Below are 24,162 nucleotides of genomic sequence, written 5' to 3' on the forward strand. Positions count from 1 at the left end.
GTAAGTCATGAATATATGTTAATATAAGGCAGAATACTGTAAAATATAGATAAGACCTAAGGCTGATGACAACCAACGAAGACACAGATATCTGAGTTAGGGCACTAGGTTCATAAAAACGAAAACTATATATTACAAATTACTGGTGGCCAATAGTTTGTGTCACAGCAGAGTATCTACTGTATATTATTACACATGCAACATTTGCTTTTAACCTAATTACAAACTTAATTGTGATGCTGTCTAATTGAATAAGACCTGCTGTTAACACTTATAAATCACACGTGTGCCAAGCACAGTTTCAAGCCGGTTAGGTACATTATTTCATTTAATTCCTCCAAAAACTCTACAAGGTAGATACAATTATCTCTATTTTATAGATGAGGAGACCCAAGGCATAGGCCTTAGTAATTTTTTCAAGGTTAAGAAGCAAACTGAGAATAAGTAAACAAGAACGTAAGAGACAAAAACGAGTATTCCACAGAGAATGAACAGACCAATTTGCGAGCAGTGGCTCACGCAGTGCTTTCCACTTCTCCCGAACGCACCGGGTGGAAACCACCTATCTCCTTTCCTTTCCCGCCTGGGATTAATGTTCTTTTCCTGAGTCCATAACTGAACTGTTGATTCTCGTGCAGATCATCTCTAACATTCCCACTTCAGAGGACAGGCTGCTCTTTAAATCAGAGGCAGTTCTGGGTAAATGAGACCGAATCAGATCCCCAGGTGGACAAAGCTCAGGTAGGATCGCGAAATTTAACCTTCGGGCTGGGCATCCGTTCCTGGATCACCTCCAGGGGATGGCAGCAGCACCCAGCTCACCCAGGAAGCGCTACCCCGGCAGAATCTTCTTCTGAACCCCAGGCGGCTTGCATTTTGCCATCTGCTCGTTTACCCTTCACCTGCCGGCTCTGCGTGTCTCATCTCCACCCTTCTCCCTACCAAACGCCCAAACGCCAGGCCTCAAGCGCCTCGTTCTCTGCGGCGGTCAAGTCCCAAACCCACCCGGGTGCTCGTCCGCCCCACAAGCAGCCCGTCCCGCTCCTTTCCCCGGCCGGCTACTCACGGTTCCAGTACACCGGGTAGCACTCTCCTTGGGTCACATCCACCTCGTAGAGGCCGCCCCGCACACACACCCGCTCGATGTTCACCAGCTCCTCCATCTCGGGCTCGTGCCCCGCAGCGCGCGGGCAGAAGCCGCAGACGCGGTCCTCGTCCTCGTCCTCCCCCGAGCTGGAGGCCGGGCCGCACACACGGTCGCCGTCCGGGTCCTCGGCCCGGGGCCGGCCACCCGTGGCCTGCAGTAGCGTTCGGAAGGCGAGCTCGATGCGGAGCGAGTCATAGCCGATGAAGGGCTTCCAGGTCTTCTTGTCCTCCTTGTAGAACCAGCGAACCTCCTCGGGGCCCAGCTCCGTCACTACCTCGTAGCGGTGCCTGGCGGCTGTTCCATCAGACCGGGTGCGCTTCCTTTCCCCGAGCCCCGCTCCCGCTGGGCCGATGCCCCCCGCGCTCGACTGGACCAGCGGCGGCTGCGGCGGCGGGTGCAGCGACGAGGAGCTGCCGCAGCCGACGCTCACGCTCTCACCCTCGCTGTAGTAGCGCAGCGAGGAGCCCGACTCCGCGGAGCTGAAGTCGTAGTTCTCGTCACTAAGGCAGGAGTCCAGCGCCAGGTGGTGGTTGTGGTCCTCCGCGTCCGGCGCCAAGTGCAGCCCGGGCTCCCCGCGCAGCAGGGCCAGGGGCACCTCGTCGTCACCCGGGTCCCCGCCGGGCAAGTGGTCGAAGCAGCAAACGCCGCCGCCGAACGCCGGCTCCGCATCCGAGTCCAGCTCCCAGGCTGTGCCGCCGCCGCCCAGGCCGTTATGTTCAGGGCTCCGCGGGGACCCGCGGCCCGGATAATTCATGGTGTGGAGACGCCGCCGGCTGCCCGGCCCCGCGCCGAGCCGTGGCCCCCAGCGCTTCCGCCACACATTCAACGTTGTCGCCCTCTCCACCGGTAGTTTTTAATCTTTCAAATCCCAGCCGGGGCTGCGGAGGCAGCGGCGGTCGCTCCGCCCCCCCGAGGCCCGCGGCAGCCGCGTTCCACAGCTCGCCCCATTGTCGCGCAGCCCGACGTGGGCGGTGCTTGTGCTCGGCCCCGCCCTGCCGGCCGCGCGCGCCGCCCCGGAAGCCCCTTCTCTGCCCGGGCCTCGCGCGAGCGCCTTGGCTGTTCTCTGTGGCCTTCCGCGGTGGCTCAGCTCAGGGCAGCCGCAATTTCTCACATGCCTCAATTGTCTTTCGCCTCCATCCTCCTGTCCCTGCACACCTGCGTCGGCCCCCGCCTTTCTAGGGGTCAGAGCCCAGGTGAGGAGAGGCTTTATCCCACTCAGCCTTGTATTCTGGGTCATGAGCCCCAGGGCTTAAGCTACAGGTGAGGTCCCCAGGAAGCTGGCTTCTCCTGACACTGCTTTTGTGACCCAAGTCCTCACCTGGAGCTTCTCAGTCACCTGACTCTGGTCCCTCCAGTACTGTCGGCACACACAAAGGCGTTCCACCCCATGCCTGCGATCCCTAATGTTGACATCACCATTCCCTCTCAGAAACCCGAGTCTAAACCTTCCCTTTCAGGCCACCTTCTATTATTGTTTATCTTTCAATACTTATTTCCCGTTTTCTCAACCTCATTGGAAGGCCCTTGATGGAGACCGAGTCCATATGTCTCAACCTCTCCTGCACAGTGGGTGTGCAATCAATGTTGATTATAACTGATGGTAAGTGCAGCCAGTTGTGATAGATTATTATATTGAAAGCCAGAAAACACTAGGTCCTAGACTTAATTTTACTAACCGCAGGCAAGTCACATCATCTCCTTGATCTTTTTGGTTTCCTCATCTGTAAAATGAGTTGATTATTGGACCAGATGATCTCTAAAGTGTCTTGCAGCAATGGAATTCTGTGATCTTCGCAGTCTCTTCCTGTTCTTTATGCCTCTCTGATTCTGTAGCTCACTTTCTGGAATCCATTTGAATGCTGAGCCTCCACTGTGTAGTTCTTTTATATTACCAAAAAAAAGTTTACTTTTTATAAGCACAACACCCTATCCTGTGTTGAAAATCTAGAGAAAAACAATCCCCAACCTCATCAATTCATGACCACACAGTCTACACTGTTTCTTTCACTCCTCTTGTGGAGAATCAGATCAGTGGGGCAGTTTTTCTTGCCCTGTGATCTAACCTGTTAGAGATTAAGCCATAATTCAAAGCATGGCTGTCTCTAGCTTGTGCAGTGCTAAGTGAATTTGAAAGAAAGGACATTGCTTCTTGTGTGTAATACAAGGTATGGGATAGTGCATGGGCTGGATTTTTGCTCCAATTTGTGCCCTTGCCCAAATGATAATTTTATGTGGCAAACAACATGCCCAGTTGGACACAGCAGCCCTGACTGAAAGCATCTAAGATCAGAGCACTCATCTCCATTCGTACTTTCTGAGTACTCGCTTTTCAGTTTCTTCTCCAGTCTTTCTATGACAACATGCAGAATATGAAACTTGGTTATGAGCTTTGCTTTATTTACTACCCATGAAAGCGTTTATTCTACCGTTCTTTGATATATGTGGCAGGCATCTCTGTTCTGGGTGTCAATACAAAAGGGAATTGGAGACTCGGTTCCTTCTTTAGGGACATTACACTCTAGAAGGGAATACAGACAAGTACACAGATACATCATAGTAGAGTGTGATAAGTACCATAAAGGGAATTCAAAATAAGGGATGTCATAACATTTAAAATATCTCTATTTCATGATTGAACATATCCTACCTGTATAGCTTCTGATCCGATTATTTTAGCCAAATGTTAACCTGTTAGGACAGTACAATTCCCACTAATGAATATTATCCTCTGTTAAAAAAAAAATTACTCTCCACCCTGTATCAAATGAATGTTTTTGTTATTTCAATGTTGTGTTTATTAGGTTATATATATTCTTTTCTGGTCCGTTGGGTAAGGCCATGTTCTTTTAGGCAGCATGATCTTTCTTGAAGAAGCTCTTGATCCCCAAAGATGATGAATAAAACCCCCACAATCCAGTTGGGCTTATTAGGTTATATATAGCCTCTTGTGGTCCACTGGGTAAGGCCATGCTCTTTTAGGCAGCATGATCTTTCTTGAAGAAACTCTTGATCCCCAAAGATGATGAATAAAAACCCCACAACCCAGTTGAGAATCCAGGAGAAGGGAATCCTACATTCTCTTCTGATTTCACTATCTTGCTTCAGACCTTGGTGAGGGGAAATGTCTTTCAGTATTTCTGGGGGTTGAGATTGCTTCTGCCCCTTGGAAGTGAGTTGCAACTAGTAGAACAGACTCATGTAGCTGGCCGCAGACTAATAGTGAGTGAAGATACTTGAAAATATAATCTCTAATTTCATGTGACTGTATGTGTTTATTTCCTTGTATTCCTTAGCCATGTCAAGGCAAAGGCCATGAAGTTGCTCTTCTCAACTTTCTTCTCTGCTTTAAAAAAAAAAAAAAATCCTTTATCTGGTCCTTCCTGCTACTACTCTCCTTTTGCTTTTTATTTTTAAGTTTTTAAATTTTTAAGATTTTATTTATTTACTTATATGACAGAGAAAGAGAGGGAACATGAGCAGGGGGAGTGGGAGAGGGAGAAGCAGGTTTCCCACTGAGCAGGGAGCTCGATGTGGGGCTCGATGGGGGGGCTTGATCCCAGGACCTGGGGATCATGACCTGAGCCAAAGGCAGACACTTAATAACTGAGTCACCCAGGCGCCCCCTACTTTTGCTTTTTAAAACATCTTTTTAGGTCATAATATCCTGACAAGAGGAGGAAGCTTCCATCTATAACAGTCCCACTTGTTGGTATAGGTGTCAGGTGGCACTCTACATCATTATTGTATGCAACGGACAGAGCAGTATCTGAACATTCATGGTTGTATGTAAAGAAAGATGTTGTGTTTTCATCATTACGCAAGATCAAGCCTCCTTCCCATAAGCCAAATAAGTATGATTGATTCAGACTTCTGGCATTGTGGATCCAGGCCACTGCAATAAGCAGTGGGATGTGGAACCAAACCTGAGGGAGTTCTGGTTGGTATGGGAAAGATAAAGAGGCAAAGATAGGTGGTTTAACTAAAGCATTTCATCTGCAGGTCCTGCCACCCTCCCTTTCCCATTAGACATGACTGGAGCTATCTAACAACGACCATCTTTCCCTCCCCATCTCTCAAAAGTTACATGGTAAAATTTTATGCCACCTTTCCCTTTTCTTCTCTTTTCAAGGTTTCCTTATTGTTCATTTTAATCTATTTTCACCTGTATAAAAATATTAGGTCATTAGGCCTTATGCCATGTAGTTTATTCTAACCAATAAACCACACCCACACTTGAAATAGCTTAATCCATTATATACAGATGGAAAATTTAGAATGGAGAAAGAGGGAGGTCATATAACCATATCCCTATTTGCTCTATCTCCTGTTTGATAAATACCTTATCCACTACATTTAAATTTTTATTGTAACTTTTATTTTTAGTATCACTACCTAGTTTCTTAAAATTAGAATATCTTAGTCTGTTCATGCTACTATGACAAATACCAAAAGCTGGATAATTTATAAACAACAAATATTTCTCACAGTTCTAGAGGCTGGGAAGTTCAAGATCATGATGCTGGCAGATTGGTGTTTGGTGAGATCTTGCTGGCTCATAGACTGTCATCTTTTCTTTGGGGTTTCACATGTCAGAGGGGCTAGGGAGCTCTGTGAGTCCTCTTTTATAAGGGCCCAGCTCCTAACCCCATCACTTTGGGGATTTTGACATACGACTTCTGGAGAGTACACAAACATTTGGACAATGGCAGAGAATGTCTTTTTTTGGGTGAACAGATGAAAAGGAATGACAACCTAGACTAAAGCAGGGAACATTCATTGAACATACATTAGACGTTTGCTAAGTTCCGGGCACTAGCTAGGCCTTACTGTGAAGCATTCACAGTCTAGAGGTATCTTTAAATAAACCCAGAATGCCAACTTTTTAGTTCCTATGAGGAATATAATTGCAATGCCAGAATGACCGCAGGAGTCATTCTTCCCCTAAAGACAGATCAATAAAGGAAGCCAAATTACAATAAAAATGTAGCTACATGAGCAGAAATAACATAGGAATACATAATGAATAAAGTCATTCATTTCTATACATTCATTCAACAAATATTTATTGTCTACTATTTTGCTAATGTTTTTTGCTTTTATATTACTTCAAATCACACTTAAAATGTAGAATTATCAAATGCATTTACTTAAAGATTTGTAAGAGGTCTGGCCTCAAAGTTGTACCTACAAAAACCCCGTAAAATTTTTTTAAAATATTCTTTTTGGAAATAAAGGTCAATGGCATTGAAGGTATATACTCAAATGCAACAGATTGCAGATCAATAAAATATTTATGCATTCTTTATGCATTTTCATTAGCTTGTTTAAATCTGAAAGAGAAGATTTGACTATATCCCTGTCCTTTTGTTATAGAAAAGTGAGTTAGAGTATAACCATAGCCTATTGTGAGGTCCACATTATGTATCCACTGTAGATGCATTTGATGACTTTTGTGCTCCAGAATCTTTTCCTTTCTCACACCAGAGGTAAACAAAAAGTACATATTTATTTATTCACAAACTGTATAGTATGTAATTCATACATAGTATGCTATGCATATACTATTTAATTCATATCACCTTCAACAATAAATAATTGATCATCACAAGTTTTGCTAAGACTTGGATGTAGCATATTGCTTATGTGTAGTTTATTCTGATTTTCATATAAGAAGTAGAAAGGAAAGAAGAAAGGAGCTATGTTTCAGTGGGGATTTCCTCTACTGCAACTCTGAGTAACTTACTGAGTTTTTAAAGGACTGAGTGGTAGAATCAATTCATTGTTTTTGCAACTGCTGCTTAAGACAGTGTTTTTATCCTTTACATCATAAATCAACCTTTCAAATGTCAATCATTATAGACTCACAAGCCCACAAACCCCTTTCACAGCTTTTCCCATTGCCTTTGGAACCAAACTAGATAGCCATTAGGATAATATCATTAAAAAATTAAAATGAGATTGTGGAAAAGCTAAGTTCTTCAGAAATTTAATCTTTAAGACTAAATCTGTATTTTAATATAAAAAATGAGTAACAACGGCCTTGCATTTACAACTCATGCTTTCTTTACTTCTTTAATTTAGGACTTCAAATTCTTAATTGTCAGAGTTCACAGTCCTTCATCTGATTATTCATATTGTTATACTTCTCAAGTTAGAAATTATAAACCTAGATCGCTCATCTTACCATACTTTCAGGTTAGAAACTATAAATCTCTTGAAATGCTCTTGAGAGGTGCTTTGGAAATAATTTTAATGAATACATAGGACAGTGTATTAGTTTCTTAGAGCTGCCATAACTGTGTTTCTACAAACTGTGGGGCTTCAAACGAGGGAATTTCATTCTTTTGCAGTTTTGAATGCTGGAAGTCCAAAATTAAGGTGTCATTGAACTTGGTTCCTGCTGAAGGCTCTGAGGAAGGAACTGTTCCATGCCTCTCTCCTAGCTTCAGGTGCTTGCCAGCGGTCTGCAGTGTTCCCTGGTTTGTAGCTACATTGCGCCAATCTCTGCCTCTGTCATCACATGGCATTCCTCCTGTGTGTCTGTATGTCTGACCTCTCCTTTTCTTTTCTTTCTTTTTTTTTTTTTTTTTTTTTAAGATTTCATTTATTTATTTGACAGAGATCACAAGTAGAGGCAGGCAGAGAGGCGGGCAGAGAGAGAGGAAGAGAAGCAGGCCTCCTGCTGAGCAGAGAGCCCAACACAGGGATCGAAGATACCTGTACCCTGAGATCATGACCTGAGCGGAAGGCAGAGGCTTTAACCCACTGAGCCACCCAGGCACCCCTGAACTCTCCTTTTTTTTATAAGGATACCAGTCATTGCATTTAGGGCCCACTTTAATCCAGTATGACCTCCTTTTTTTTTTTTTTTTTTTTAATAGTCTCTACACCCCACGTGGAGCCCAATGCAGGGTGTAAATTCACAACTGTGAAATGAGAACTGAGCTGAGATCAAAAGGTGGATGCCTAACTGACTGAGCCACCCAGGAGCCCCCAGTATGACCTCATCTTAACAAATTATATCTACGAAGACTGTATTTCCAAGAGAGGCTACATTTTGCGGTTCCATATGAACAAGAATTGTGGGAGAGGCACTATTGAATTTATTATAAATAGAGTGAATAAGCAGGCACGAGAGTTTAAACAACTTTGTCAAACATGTAAATAATGACTAGATTAGTCTTTACTGGAGGACTTTTTTTAAAAGATTTTATTTGAGAGAGATAGAGATACAGAGAGGGCACAATTGGAGGGGTGGGGCAGGGAGACGGAGAAGCAGGGTCCCTGATAAACAGGGAGCCTGACCAGGGCTCCATCCTAGGACCCCAAGATCATGGTCTGAGCTGAAGGCAGATGCTCAACCACCCAGGCACCCTGTGGTTTGATCTTTTTACTTTTTTTTTTTTTACATTATTTTACATATTTACTTTTTTTTTTTTTACACATTTTACATTAAAAACTCAAATCTAGGGGCACCTGGATGGCTCAGTGGGTTAAGGCCTCTGCCTTCAGCTCAGGTCATGATCCCAGGGTCCTGGGATCAAACCCCGAGTTGGGCTCTCTGCTCAGCGGGGAGCCTCCTTCCTCCTCTCTCTCTCTGCCTGCCCCTCCACCTATTTGTGATCTCTGCCTATCAAATAAATAAATAAAATCTTAAAAAAAAAAAACCACCACAAATCTAGGGGTGCTCAGTTGGTTGAACATCTGTCTGACTTTTAATTTTAGCACAAGCCATGATCTCAGGGGTTGGGGGATTGAGGCCCGCAGGGTTTCTTACTCAGTGGGGAGTCTGCTGGAGATTCTCTCTCTCCCTATCCTTCTGTCCCTCCCCACTATGCTTATTCTCATTCATGCTCTCTCAATGAAATAAATCTTAAAAAAAAAAAACCCTAGAAATCCACACTATGCATATACAATAAAAATATGTGCATATATATACATATATATTCACCTATATATCTGTAAATCACTGGTAAAAATCTGAAAGAATAAGCTATAAATCACCCACATAGTTAGTCCTGGAAGGTGGTGGGGAAATGAAATTAGACCTTATTTGAACTTTAAGTGATTGAGCATATATTTGTATGTTACTTGTATAATTCAATAACTTTTTTAAACAAGTAAAATCAAATGGAGAATAATATGATGTCCACCATTCCCACTGTTTTAGAGTTTCCTCTATTCCAAGTAGCCTTCTCTTTAGATGACCACATCAGCCTTGTTGACTCCTCAACTTGAATAAAATTACTATTTATTGAATTAAATCATAGATACCCCACACAGGTTGCAGACAGAACTAGAATCAGCTCTCAGTCCTGTCAAAGATTAGCTATGTGTGCTTTTAGCTCAAATTCATCATCAGTTACGTGGGAATAGTGACAATACTTGCCTCGCTTGTTGTGCTGAGAGTTACTTAAGAAAACATAGGATAATGTATATGAAAGTTCTTCTGGAACCTCCCACAGTCGTCACCTGGCACCTCTGGTGGCAAACACATTGTGTAACAGAACACCTTCCAGTATTTCCAAAGGTTTCCTTTTTTTTTTTTTTCTTCCCTTCTCAACCTACTCCTCCCCCCACCCCGCTTTCTTTTTATCTCTATGTTTTATGAACTAGGATTAGTGGTATTCAGCATCTAAAGCACCTTATTTATTTATATTTCAGTTAGCCCTGAGATTCCTCAGTTACTTAAACTTGTTCCTCTCAGAACTCTTGCTCCACAGAGAGGTCAGGAAAAGGGAACTGTACTTCTCAGTCCTTAGATGGCCTGCGATTACTTGTATCCTCTTCTCTGGAGCTGCTCTCAACCCCTTTTTGGCTCCTCTACCTTGGTGCAGCTCCTAGGAGAGAGCATACACCCAAGTTTTAGGTAACACAAAGTCCTCGTTGCAACTCTGTCCCTCTCCCCTTTAACACAGCTGGCTTTCTTACTAACAGTGGCACAGGCTGCAGGGATAAAAATGAGAATTCAAGTACTCTTCCATGCACTTTGAAATCTTCTTCTGAGGAGTCCAGGGACCTCTGAAATTCTTTGATATCTATCCATTTCTGATCTCCTTCAAAGATCGTGAAAACTACGTGAACCCTATTAGCGCTAAATGAATTTTAAGGTAAGTGAAAGTTTCTTGGAGTTGTTTGATTTGGAGACTTAGCAGCTTGAATCAGAGGTGAAACATAGAATTCATTACTATCATTCTTAGGGAAGAAAGGATATAAACGGAATTTTTTTTTCAGTGGCATCTTTTAGCTCCTATAAACAATGGTCAGGCAATATTTTCCTACTTCTAAGAGAAAGGACAATTGATATGACCTCTCTCTCAAGGCATAACAGTTGTTAGGGGTAACTGACAAAAGGTCAACTGAAATGAACACATATGTATCACGTGCCTATTAAGTATGAGCCAAGCACAGCTTTAGGGAGAGAACTCACAGCCCAGTGGGAAAATGGACAAATAGGCAGGTGTAAAGCTGAAAGGAGACCTGAGAAAGACCTTGAAGGGTGATGTTGCAATGCTCAGAGGGTTGCCCAACCCATCTGTGAGGGCAAAGATGGAGATAGTCACAGAAGCCTTCCAGAAAAAGAGATACCTAAAGCAGGATCTGAAAGGAGAATAAAAGGTAACTGAAAATGTGAGTAGAGGTGGGCTGCAGAGGAATATTCCAGGCAGAAAGGATCATGTACACACTGACCTAGGATTTGAAGAACTGTGTAGAAGACAGAGAGTGGGGCAGGAGAGATAAGCACATACAGATTATTGGAAAAGCCAAATAATATAAAACCATAATCATGTAGATACTGCAGATGATGAACTTATTTTGAAAAAAAAAAAAAAAAGAAGAAGTTATTTGATGGAAGCTTCTTTGAGAGGAACACAATCCATCATATTTGAAGAGCAGGCTTAAGTCCCTGAAATGATTGGAGAGAAGACCTTCCTTAAATCAACCCAAGTGTAAGCACTTTGATAGCTCCTGCTTCATCTGGCACAGGGCCTTGCACATAACTGCCACTTAGTCTATACTGCTGAAACCAGGTACTTCTTCTTTTTTTTTTTTAATTTTTAATTTTTTATAAACATATATTTTTATCCCCAGGGGTACAGGTTGAAACCAGGTACTTCTAAGTGTTTGTTTTATCCCATGGTCTCTATTGATATTGCCATCATACTCACATGGGCCCACCTGGGGCCCATCCTCTGTAAGTCACTGTTTGGATTTTGGTAGGAAAGACATTGCGAAGCTCAACCTACTTTTTTTTTTTTTAATAAACAGATTTTATTTATTTATTTGACAGAGAGATCACAAGTAGGCAGAGAGAGAGAGGAAGCAGGCTCCCGGCGGAGCAGAGAGCCTGATGTGGGGCTCGATCCCAGGACTCTGAGATCATGACCTGAGCCGAAGGCAGAGGCTTAACCCACTGAGCCACCCAGGCGCCCCAAAGCTCAACCTACTTTAAAATAATTCCTCAATAGGCCTGCCATGGTGGATCTTTCCTTCTAAATGGGATCTCACGTACACCCATAATTAGAGTTGCCTAATGAAGGTAGAGGCATTATCTTCATGCATTTATCCTTAAAGTGTGTGTAATCAGTATGGCCAGACCTTTCACTAAGTGTAAATTGGGGTCATAAGTTTTTAATGCCCAGATTATCACTTGAGTCTCCACTGACCTGATCGCTAGTCAAATATTTCCAAATATTTCTTGTTGTTCCCCAGAGATGGCTTATATCAGCTTATGGTCTCTTCTGTGTACTACAATAATCATCCTATCCACCATAAACCTTTTCCCTTGGTCTAACACTGTGTCCACCCATACACCCTTCCTGGCCTCCAAATAGTTTGAAGGAACATTGCTGTTGTCTTGCTAATGGTGCTGTCTCCTCCTAATACTGGTGGCAGCCTTGCCAAGGTGCTGTGTTCTTACTCTCCCTAAGCCTCCACCATCTGGGTGCCTGCCAGAGCAGTGCCAGGCTGAGTTGGGAGGAGAAGGGATCAGCCCTCTTTCCAGCTCTGGGCCATACTTTGCACCTGGAACCCAAAGTACTACTGCTCTGCCTGGAATCATAAAGCTTCCCCCTTCAAACTTTCCCTTCAATTTCAGAATATTATGTGATCACCTAGCATCTGTGGTCAAGTTAACATACTAACAAGGTCAAGCACCTTATAGATTTTCCCAAGAACAGTTACTAGTCTCTTCCAAAGGTGAAAGAAGTAGTCCCCACTCCTGGGTGCAAATGAACCTGTAACTCTCTCTCCCTCTCTCTCTCTTTTTTTTTTTTTTTAAGATTTTATTTATTTATTTGATAGAGATAGATAGATCACAAATAGACAGAGAGGCAGTCAGAGAGAGGGGTGGGGAGCAGGCTCCCTGCTGAGCAGAGAGCCCGATGTGGGGCTCGATCCCAGAACCCTGAGATCATGACCTGAGCCAAAGGCAGGGGCTTAACCCACTGAGCCACCCATGCACCCCAAACTAGCAACTCTTAAATGACAACTTCCTCACTTAGGTTTCAAAAGTCTTAAGACCTGGGTCCAGTGAAGGCATCCTGGACACGAAGTCCTGCCACCCAGAAGGAAAAAGACAGCTTTTATTTTTTTTTTTTAATTAACCCAATAACTCTCAATAGTTTATCAGATTGGTAAAGGTCAGAACCCTTAAGATTGGCCAATGTCAATGTGTGAAATATCTGGAGCCAGAAAACTCTGGGTAGTTCTATATGAATCTAGTAGAAAACAGCAAGGGCAGAGGGTGAGAAGGAAACTATCCAGAAAGAAATTGTAGACATGAATTGCCAGGAAGACAAATTCTGGCCCTATAGTTAAGCTGTTTTGTGTTTTGACTTTCTAAATTCACCCATGAGTTCATATCAACTAGCCTGAAAAAGATGTCATAAAACATTCCTGATATAAGATTACAAACTTTAATTGGTAGAGAGTTCCTAGTTATGTATTGGAAAAACTAATAAACCTCCATCAAAAGTTATAAGTAGAAAATTGCCAAATGAGGAAATGAAAACTTAAAAAATAGCTAAAAGAATAAGATTAAAGGTCCATCTGGCATATTAACAATAACAACAAATATAGAAAGTAAAGCTATAATCACCTGCCACTTTGTGCCAAGCAAAATTTGTGCCAGATCACAGAGGACCCTGAATGCCATGTTCACGAGCCTAGAGTCTATTCTGTATATGATAAGAAGACATGGATAGATTTCTAGCAGGAGAATAACATTCTCTCAGCCCCTTCTCTTTTTAAAAGGGAAGATTAGTTAATCAATTGGGTATAGGATGGATTAAAGAAGATCATGGTGCCTTCCATTATAGTAAAGATGAGGGAACAGTTCCAGAAATGGTCTGTACAGTCATGTCGTTAGATATCTAGCTTTGGAAAAACCCACAAGAAGGGACTGAATAATGCACTGACTTCCTCCATCTGTTATACTGCCTCTCAGTAGACCTAGTAGCCTGATAAGTGATGCTAATGTACCGTGAGACTCTATAAATTGATAACACATAAAAACAGCCCAGAACTCATTTTTCAAATTGGACAGAAGTGTCCTTATAAAGAAATTTTGTCTTTCCACAAAAGTCAGGAAGCATCAGTATTCTTATTGGGGGATTTCCATTTTCAGAAATGGAAATGTTTTTTTTTTTTTTTCTTCTCAATATCTATGACACATGAACAGTTTCTCAGCTTCCTTACAATGGCTATGCCATTCTTTTTTAATGTTCCTCCTTAATTGCAAAGATATCCTGTGGTAATGAGGCTTCCTTAAGTTTGGCTTTACCCCAAGGACAAAGAGTTTTCTGATACATATTGAAAAAAATATTGCAACCTTCTTAGAAGATGCCCTATGTGAACATAAACATTGTTTCCTTCTTTCAAAGAAGTTTAATTGGCAATAACATTGAGCAAAAACCAATTTTTTTTTCCCTGCCCAGATTTCTTCTGTTTATTTCCTCTGTGTTAAGCCTGTCCCTTAGAGCTCACCAAAACCATGGTGATGCAATGATGGTTTACCCTTTCCCCAAATGAGGTCTGCTATCATCCCGCCATCAGCTGACTATAGTCTAATATAGTGACTATAGAACTAATGAATTGTTTTTTAAATTATTATTATTTATTACTATTATAAGCATTTTCCAGAACTTTCCCAGGTATAGCTCTATGGGTGGAAAAATAGAATCTCTGGGTATCATTACTTTCTCTCCCTCTCTTTTTTAAAAGATTTATTTATTTATTTGAGACAGAGAGATAGAGAGCATGAGTGGGAGAGACAGAGGGAGAGTGAGAGAAAGAATCCTAAGCAGACTTCCTGCTGAGTGTGAGCCTGATACAGAGGTCAATCCCACAACCCTGAGATTATGACCTGAGTTGAAATCAAAGAGTCAGATGATTAACCAGCTGAAACACCAGGCACCTCCTCTTTCCTTTTGTAGGTGGGTCCTGTTGATTTCAGCTGTCCTTAACTGTATCCTTCATAGTAACAGAAGGGGAAAAAGTTGGTGCTATTGACAGAAATCAGGGAGAGCAGGTGTGTTTCAAGATATGTAGTGAATAGCAGCATATGGGGATGAAGGAGCAGAGTAAATATGGTCTAGGAAATTAGGACACCTGGATTCTAGACTTAGGTTTGTCACCAACTAGACATTTGGCCTCTGGCAACAATTTATCTGCAGAGGGTCTGGATTTTTTTTTTTTCATTTGTAATATGAAGAAATTGAGCTACAGTTGTTTCTAGTTATGACCTCTTATGACTATTTTACCTACTCCTAAATTCAGTATCAGTGACTACGTACGTAAGACTTTTGGCCTTTTTGCCAAATGCGGGCACCTGGTGTGCCATTATTAGCACCAGCAAAATGTGAGCAATGGAATTGATATGTCATGTGAACCTAGAGCAAAGTAAAGCCATTGAGTTAGTGGGGGTGTCCTAGGAGTAGGGGTTATATTGGATACGGCTTAGAGACCACTAACATGATCTTATGCATTATCTCTCTATACTTCTCTCATTTTTTCATTCCCGTCCTTATTTTTCTGTTTTATCTTGTTTTATATTGTTCTCCCAACCATGACCCTTTCTTTCCTTTACAGTGTTCAGGTTTCAGTGTTCTTGGAAAGGAATTTTCAGAACTCTGGGTCTGAAAGAAATGTCTTATTGCAACTCCTGCTACCCGAAATGTAATCCTAACCAACCTCCTGTGTCAGATCACACTGTGAGAAGCCTCTGGAGTAGGAGTGTGGGTGGCGCTCTCCGCCCAAGAATTCCTGGCACTGGAGTTCCAGGGAGAGGACCCTTATGCAAGTAATGCAAGTACAAATGCCGCGTGACTCCATGCCTTGAGGCAGAGGCTCTCGTTTTGCTTCTGTCCCTGTCCACGTTGTGCCCTATTTTCCTGTTTCTTAAAACTGTTTTTCTCTCAGTACACTGATCATGGTGAGCACTGAGTAATATGTGGAAGTGCTGAATCACTCGCTTCTACACCTGAGACTACTATCACACCATATGTTAACTATACTGGAATTAAAAGTAAAAATTTTTAAAAAATGTTTTTATCTCTATTTGGTTAAATTGCAACTTATTTTATTAACTGATGTGGAGGGTCCACATTCCAGGCTACATAGGCAGTTATGTAAGAAATGTGCTGTCTTTATCTCTATTCTGTCAGGTGGTCAAAAATTAATCTCAGGGTCTGAGATTCTGGGGTTCTCACCTGTGCCATTGAGTCATCCTGGAGCTGGGAGTCAGGAGCATCTCTTCTATGTTGTCATCATTTATCCATCCTGGCACCTGTCAAGATTGGCAGTATTCCTGTCTGATCTTGAATGATTGACCGGTGGGTCACTGTGGTATCTTTCTGGTCCCAATCTCAAGTTGTCTTCAGGCTTGTTAGCTTTCTCTGTGGTGTATGTTGACCATTATTCAGCTGGAGCCACACAGTGGCCTGTGGAAACCTCTGTGAAGCTGTCTCAGGTACTCTGAGCAAGAAGAGACACAGTTAATTTTAGCCATGCTGACTACTGTGAGGTGGTATCCCATTGTGGTTTTGATTTGTATTTCCCTGATGCTGAGTGATGTGGAGCATTTTTTCATGTGTCTGTTGGCATCTGGATGTTTTCTTTGCAGAAATGTCTGTTCATGTCCTCTGCCCATTTCTTGATTGGATTATTTGTTCTTTGGGTGTTGACTTTGCTATGTTCTTTAATAGATTTTGGATACTAGCCCTTTATCTGATATGTCATTTGCAAATATCTTCTCCCATTCTGTCAGTTGTCTTTTTTTTTTTTTTTTTTTTTTAGATTTTATTTATTTATCTGACAGAGATCACAAGTAGGCAGAGAGGCAGACAGAGAGAGAGGAAGGGAAGCAGGCTTCTGGCTGAGCAGAGAGCCCAATGCAGGGCTCTATCCCAGGACCCCAAGATCATGACCTGAGCCAAAGGCAGAGGCTTAACCCACTGAGCCACCCAGGTGCCCCTGTCCTTTGGTTTTGTTGACTGTTTCCTTTGCTGTGCAAAAGCTTTTGATCTTGATGAAGTACCAATAGTTCATTTTTGCCCTTGCTTCCCTTGCCTTTGGCAATGTTTCTAGGAAGAGGTTGCTGTGGCTGAGGTCAAAGAGGTTGCTGCCTGTGTTCTTCTCAAGGATTTTGATGGAGTCCTGTTTCACATTGAGGTCTTTCATCCATTTTGAGTCTATTTTTGTGTGTGGTGTAAGAAATGGTCCAGTATCATTCTTCTGCATGTGGCTGTCCAATTTTCCCAACATTTGTTGAAGAGACTGTCTTTTTTTCCATGGGACATTCTTTCCTGCTTTGTTGAAGATTAGTTGACCATAGAGTTGAGGGACTATTTCTGGGCTCTCTATTCTGTTCCTCTGATCTATGTGTCTGTTTTGTGTCCATACTGTCTTGATGATGACAGCTTTGTAATAAAGCTTGAAGTCTGGAATTGTGATGCCACCAATTTTGGCTTTGTTTTTCAACATTCCTCTGGCTATTCAGGGTCTTTTCTGGTTCCATGACAGATGTTGGAGAGGATGCAGACAAAGGGGAACCCACCTACACTGTTGGTGGGAATGCAAGCTGGTGAACCACTCTGGAAAACAGCCTGGAGGTTCTTCAATAAGTTGAAAATAGAGATACCCTATGACCCAGCAATCCCAGTACTGGTTATTTACCCTAAAGATACAAATGTAGTGATCTGAAGGGGCACGTGCATCTGAATGTTTATAGCAGCAATGTCCACAATAGCCAAACTATGGAAAGAACCTAGATGTCCATCAACAGATGAATGGATAAAGAAGATGTGGTATATATACACAATGGAATACTGTGCGGCCATCAAAAAACTGAAGTCTTGCCATTTGTGATGAGGTGGATAGAACTAGAGCGTATTATGCTGAGTGAAATAAGTCAATTAGAGAAAGACAATTATCATATGATCTCCCTGATATGAGTTGAGAGGCAGGGGGGTAGTTTGGGGGGTAAGGAAGGAAAGAATGTAACAAGATGGGATCGGGTGGGAAACAAACCATAAGAGACTCTTAATCTCACAAAACAAACTGAGGGTTGCTGGGGGAAAGGGGGTATGGAGAGGGTGGTTGGGTGATGGACGTTGGGGAGGGTATGTGCTATGGTGAGTGCTATGAACTGTGTAAGCCTGATGATTCACAGACCTATACCCCTGGGGCAAATAATACATTATATGTTAATAAAAATAATTAATTAAGAAAAAAGAAGAGACACAGTGAAGGTATCTATCACGCTAGGCTGAATGGGTAGAGATCAAGGGCTTAGCAGGCTTCTGAGGCTCTTGACTGAAGTAATGAATAAAGAAGGTCTAGCTGTAGGGGCCTAGGACAGGCCTAAGAGTACCTGGTGGGGGTAGGGAGGACAGGGTAGAGAGGTGGGTATCAGGGGGAAAACTCTAGGTTAATATCTCAAAATATTATCCCACTGCACAAATATTAATGAGTCTGTATTTAATCCTTGATTTTTGGCACAAGGCAGCAGTGATAAGCCTGTAAACTATTTTGACTTTTTCATTCTGAAGATGTAGCTCAGGCAGGATATTGTTTTCAAAAGTCCAGTGCTGTCCATATTAATAGTTAAAATGCAAAGGGGGTAATGTTGCCCAGTGCTTCTAACTTCCCTTTCTTCTCTTTCTGTATTTTAGTGCTTTCTCTACTCTGAGTTGTTTCTGTTATCTTGATTTCTTCTGTCCTGGGGAAAAATGAGATAAATTAATTCATGCTGAAAGTCTCTGTCTTCTGGAAGTATTTACATTTTAAAAGAGGGTGGTAGGGATAGATCCCTGTTTAACACAAAGGAATGGATCACTATAGGTGGAACTCAAGATAGTAGTAGGGCAGATATTTTTATCTTCTCATTGCAATGGTTCAAGGTAAAGGAATGGCCTTCTCTCTCCCTTCCCTAAAAGGCTGGAACAAATCAGGTAAGCAAGGAATGACTCAGATAAAGAAGAGGACCCCTGAGGCAGAGTGAAGGGCTGAATTACAGAGCTGTGGTCAGAGGAGCCAGTTGGAGATAGGCCTGGAACTTGGCTGGTGAACTGGAACATTAGGACAGGTTGAGAAGTGTGGAAGAGGCTGAAGCCTTCCCGAGTGAGGTAGGTAATAGGGAATAGGACAGGCAATTTGCTTTATTTATGTGGTGTGTGCTTGTTGTGTGTTTAAAGATACTGAACCAGACTGGTTAAAGGTCATGACGATATGATGAGGAAAGTAGACTCCCTAAAGTTCCTACCATGCAAATATGCTGTTTCTTGCTTTTGAAATTTGGTCAGAATTCATTTCCAAGAGTTGATATTTGGCATACTCCTTAAGTATCAAGAAAAGTTCATTTTAATACATGGTTTTAAGATGTATATTATTAGTGCCAAAGTTGTAAAAATTCTGTCTTAGTCCATTTGGGCTGCTATCACAAAAATGCCATAGACTGGGTGGTTTATAAATGACAAATTTCTTTCTTTCTTTTTAAAGTTTATTTATTTATTTATTTATTTATTTGAGAGAGAGAGAGAGAGAGAGAGCATGAGTGGGGGAGGGTCAGAGGGAGAAGCAGGCTCCCCACTGAGCAGGGAACCTGATGCAGGACTCACCCAGGGACTCCAGGATTCTGACCTGAGCCCAAGGCAGTCACCCAACCGACTGAGCCACCCAGGCACCCCATGACAAATTTATTTCTTACAGTTCTGGAATCTGGGAAGTCCAAGATTAAGGTGTTGGCAGATTCTGGCTAGATCTACTTCCTGGTTCATAGACAGCCATCTTCTTGCTGTGTCCTCACATGGTGGAGGGGGTGAGAGAGCTTTCTGAGGCCCCTTTTATAAGGCACTAGACCCATTTATGAGGGCTCCACCTTCATGACCTAATCGTCTATCAAATGCCCCACCTCCTAATACTATCATGTTGGGAGTTAGGATCTCAACATATTAATTTTAGGGGGATGCAAACATTTAGTCCATTAACACAGTGTTACTTCTAACATCTTCCAACATAGTTTCATTCCATTTTTGGCCCAGCAAAGTGGACCAAGGTCAGTATAAAAGGAATCGCCTAGAATGTCCTTGTACTCCCACTATTCAGCCTGATCTGCGTGCATGTGGCTCATTATCTCCTTACTAGACTTAGCTGGTCTCATTGCATCTGTAGCTTCTTAGTCAACCCTTCAGCTGATTCGCTGGTTGTGATTCTGGATTTTGGCGCCATTTTCTTGCCTTCCTGATTACAGGTCTTTGCTTTTGGCCAGATCCTAGATCAATGTGCCAGGCCCTAAGTCTTTCCTTTGGCACATTATTGTCCAGACATAAGGGCATCGGTTAGGGTTATTAGAGTGGGGAGGGTCAAGATCGGGAGCAGAACCCAAATAAAAACATATAAGCTATACTCTTAATTTCTTCCACTTGTCTTCATTTATTTAAAAATATACTATATTTTGGATACGCAATGTAACTACATAAAAAGTTCTTTTCAATACCTTGGTTGTAGATTTACTTTCACAGATGGCTAATTAATTAAAACAAACAATTTTCTATGCTTCCATCTTTCTAGGTGACAAGCCATCAGAGTGTACCTTTAGAGTCAGATACTTCTGAAGAATTACTAGCAAAAGGGATTATTGGTTGCAGTTTCACAAAGCTTGCTTGGGAGACTCTCCTGAGGTGAAGGGAAAGTTAAGACGAAGGGGGAAAATGGATGCACTTAAATAAATATATACAATATTCCTAGCTTTGGATTTTTAAAATGACGGGAACAGGCAAGCCAGTCAGACTCTAAAGAATCTCAGAGGTGTGGTCCTCTCTGAGAAACATTTCAGGACAGAAGTTAATTAGAAAGACAGTTTCACAAACATGGCACAGTCTTGCAGGGAGCAGGCTTACCTTACCCAGCCTTCCTCAGAGAGCAAGGGGTCCATTAGCACAGTGGCCAGAACCTGAACTTTGGAACCAGGCAGGCAAGTTGGAATCCTTGTTCCCCCTCTCTTCCACACCCCCTTCCCCAATTACCTGCTGTGGGCTCTTGTATATGAGACGACCAAATCTTTTTCAGCTTTGTCCCCCCCTCCACCCCCCCCCCCAACCATTAAACAGGGATAGGAATACACATCTGAGAGTTCATATAAATCTCTTGGTCATTAGATGATTGCCCTCGTTTCAATGAAGGAAGGTCAAATTCTAGTCACTCTCATAGTTGGCAGCCTCTTTATCTGGTTATGATGGATAATATGTATGTATTCCTGGACATGAGGGCCCAGCTCGGGATGGCCCATGACTGCCAACAAGTTCCACAGAGGCTGTATCCAGACCTGCCTTATTTTTGCCAAGTAGAGATAAACGCTGATAGAAACTGTCACTTGTCACATTCCCAGGAGATAGGCATCTCTCTAATCTCAGTTTCTCTCTGAGCAGGGCTGTCAGGGAAGGCAAATCAAGAGTTCAGATGAGGGACTGCTCCTTTGGCATCCCTCCTCTGCCCACTCACAGAGACGTGCCAGATGCCCAGAGCCAGCTTGGTGAAACAGACACATCCCCTTCAGAAATATCTGGAGAAGCCAGGATATTTTCATCATAAAAGATGCCTTCACATGTTAGTTTGAGGCAAAGGCATCTGTTTTTATGACAAATATTATCCCTTACCTGTGGTTATTGTCAGGATTAATCACAGCTTTAGTTAACAGTGCTGCCGTGTGAGCAAGTAAGAGGTCCTGGGACAATGTTTTGGGCTTTTAAAGTTCATCGCAATAAAATTCGTAGAACTTCTGGGTGCTGATGTGGATTCTCACTTCCTAATTACACAGGTCCTCATTTCCTTATTTCATTACCAACTTATTTCAAAATATGAACTTATGTCCCAAGAGTGACAATTGGAGAGCCAGCAATTTCATAAGATCAGGGCTAGAGTTGGAAATGAGGTTTGTTTTTTAAAAAGGGGGAAGGGTTAACAAAAATCCAGACTCTTAAATATGTAGAACAAATTGATGGTTCCCAGAGGGGAGGTGAGTGGGGAGATGGGTGAAATAGGTGATGGGGATTCAGGAGAGCAATTATTGTAACTAGCACTGAGTGGTGTATGGAATTGTTGAATTGCCATATTGTATACCTAAAACTAATATAACACTGTATTTTTTAAAAAAGGTAAATTTTAGAAATACCACTGGAGAGTGGTCAATAAAGTTTGGAAATGGAAAAAAAAAAAAGAAATGTGGTTTGCTTTTAATTGGTGTCTTCTGCTGTCTTTCAGTCAATCATGTCTGAAGTGTTGGTTCATTCAGTGCCTCTACTGCCTCAAGTTGAGTGACAAAGGATATTAAGATTCACTGTCACAGGGGACATTATCATTCAGCAGTATTTATCATAAAGTCACTGATGCACAGTGCCAAGGTAATATAAATATGCAGATTAATTGCCCACTAGTAAAGACTGTTTAAACAGGTCATTTCACAGAGCCCTTCAGACCCCTGTGCAAATATACTAATGGGACATTGGATGTTAATTTGCAACAAAGACAACTTGTTGTTGCAACAAATGTGTTTGTTGCAACAAAGACAACTTGTTTGTTGTCTTTGGATGTTAATTTGCAACAAAGATAACACATTTGTTTGTTGCAACAAAGACAAAGGGGCAGGAGAGTTGGTAATATTCTAAAAGTTACTTGATAACAAAATATATACCTTATTTTCTTACAAGTTCTTCAAAAAATGGAAGTGGGAGGCAGTGTACAATAGTTTAGTGGTTTCCAGATACTTGATTTTAATAAATCAGTGAAATTTTAAAACAAAAAAAATGGGAGAGACTAATCAATACAAGGTTGTCAACTCTTTTTTGCAAATTTTGTGGAGGAAATTACAAAAGAGATTTCCTATAAACTATTGTTATGATTTCATGAAGGAAGACATTCAAATATCAAAATGAAAGGGTGGGTATTATTTCAGGATAAAGAATGATCTTTCAAGATAGATAATAGTGTCTAACACTTATTGAACACTTATATGCAAGGTACTGAGACATTTGAATATACTGTATTACTCATACAACCTTGTGAGATGGATACTGTTATTATTCTCATTCTACAGATGAAGACAATGGGGTACAAAGAGGTAACGTGTCTAAAGAAACACAGTAATGGCAGAGTGTGGATTCATTTCTGCAGAGTCCATGGTTTTCAAAACTATGTGATAAGCATTAATCACACATTACAGTTAGTATCACTAAAAATTGGTTACATAACTTGCTTTTTAAATTTGGACATCAACAGGTGGAAACATGGTCACAGATCTACACCAGTTGGAAAGCCAGGGTGTCTCTCTCTCTCTCTTGAAGGGGCCAGAGTAGGAGGCTGGAGTGGCTGGGGTGTCAGCTTCATGCAGAGCCTCAAAGTTAGACTTTGATGTTATCTTCGAATACTGTTATACATTTATACACAAAGAGACACCAACTGGTTTAGAAGAAAAAAACAAAAGTCAATCACCAAACTTGTTTTTACTTGCCTACTGCATCAGATGTACCACCTGCAGTGCACTATGGGTTGATTTTTTTCAAAATGCACTTTGAAATTATCTTTTTTTTTTTTTTTTTTTTTTTAGATTTTATTTATTTATTTGACAGACAGCGAGAGAGGGAACACAAGCAGGGGGAATATGAGAGGGAGAAGCAGACTTCCCACTGAGCAGGGAGCCGGATGCGGGCTCTATCCCAGAACCCTGGGATCATGACCTGAGCCAAAGGCAGATTCTTAACTGACTGAGCCACCCAGGTGCCCCTGTAATTATCTTTTGAAAGACACCATTCTACTCGTATTGAAACTACATTGTGAATGAGACAGTACTTAATTTTCTTCTCCTCATGGACAGGGATAGGCCATTCATTTTCTTCCCAGAAGGAACAGGCAAGGCAAGGCAAGACCCCTTGCATCTGTCCCCTCACTCCTCCTCCGGGGAGATGGAATAGATCTTATTGGTGAATTGGCTTGGCTCTGTATCTTTTGGGCTCATCTTTCAGAGTCAGTCTGTCTTCTGGAGGCCCACATCCTCTGCTCTTCCCTATGGGTCACACTGAAGCAGCACTGCCTCCAGGAAGAGGCCTGCGAGCTCAGATTTGAGGGGAATTCCATTTGGGAAGCATGTTATAAACCCCTTTGGCTTCATATCTAAAGTAACATTATCTAATCAGTTTTATCTGCTGTAAAGGCAACAGATATTTATTTTTCTATCTCCTGCATTTTATTTCTTATTGGTTACAGGTTGTTTTTGTTTATTTGTTTTGTTTGTTTGTTTGTTTAAGATTTTATTTGTTTGTCAGAGAGCACAAGCAGGGGGAGCAGCAGGCAGAGGGAGAAGCAGGCTCATGTGGGACTTGATTCCAGGACCCTGAGATCATGACCTGAGCTGAAGGCAGGTGCTTAACCCACTGAGCCATACAGACATCCCTAGTTACAGATTTTAGAGAGGAAAAAAAGAACTGTTATTTATTTAGTCCTTAAACTCTCTGTAAGCCATC

General features: G+C 42.0%; 1 protein-coding gene across 6 annotated transcripts in view; it reads right to left on the bottom strand.

Annotated features, from left to right (window-relative positions):
* The window catches only part of DDHD1 (DDHD domain containing 1), an 82,151-nt gene extending 80,053 nt beyond the window's left edge, over nucleotides 1-2,098 (bottom strand). For 3 of the 6 annotated variants that reach the window (XM_059182129.1, XM_059182124.1, XM_059182125.1), the window contains exon 1: nucleotides 1,067-2,097. In XM_059182129.1, the coding sequence (XP_059038112.1) occupies nucleotides 1,067-1,901 (835 nt within the window). In that variant the 5' untranslated portion in view covers nucleotides 1,902-2,097. Of the gene's footprint in view, nucleotides 1-1,066 lie in introns of all 6 variants that reach the window. The other 3 variants (XM_059182126.1, XM_059182128.1, XM_059182127.1) reach the window with 2 other exon arrangements.
* Between the last annotated feature and the right edge of the window lie 22,064 nt (nucleotides 2,099-24,162).

This window comes from Mustela lutreola, chromosome 7, assembly GCF_030435805.1.
Source record: "Mustela lutreola isolate mMusLut2 chromosome 7, mMusLut2.pri, whole genome shotgun sequence".
Lineage (NCBI taxonomy): Eukaryota > Metazoa > Chordata > Mammalia > Carnivora > Mustelidae > Mustela > Mustela lutreola.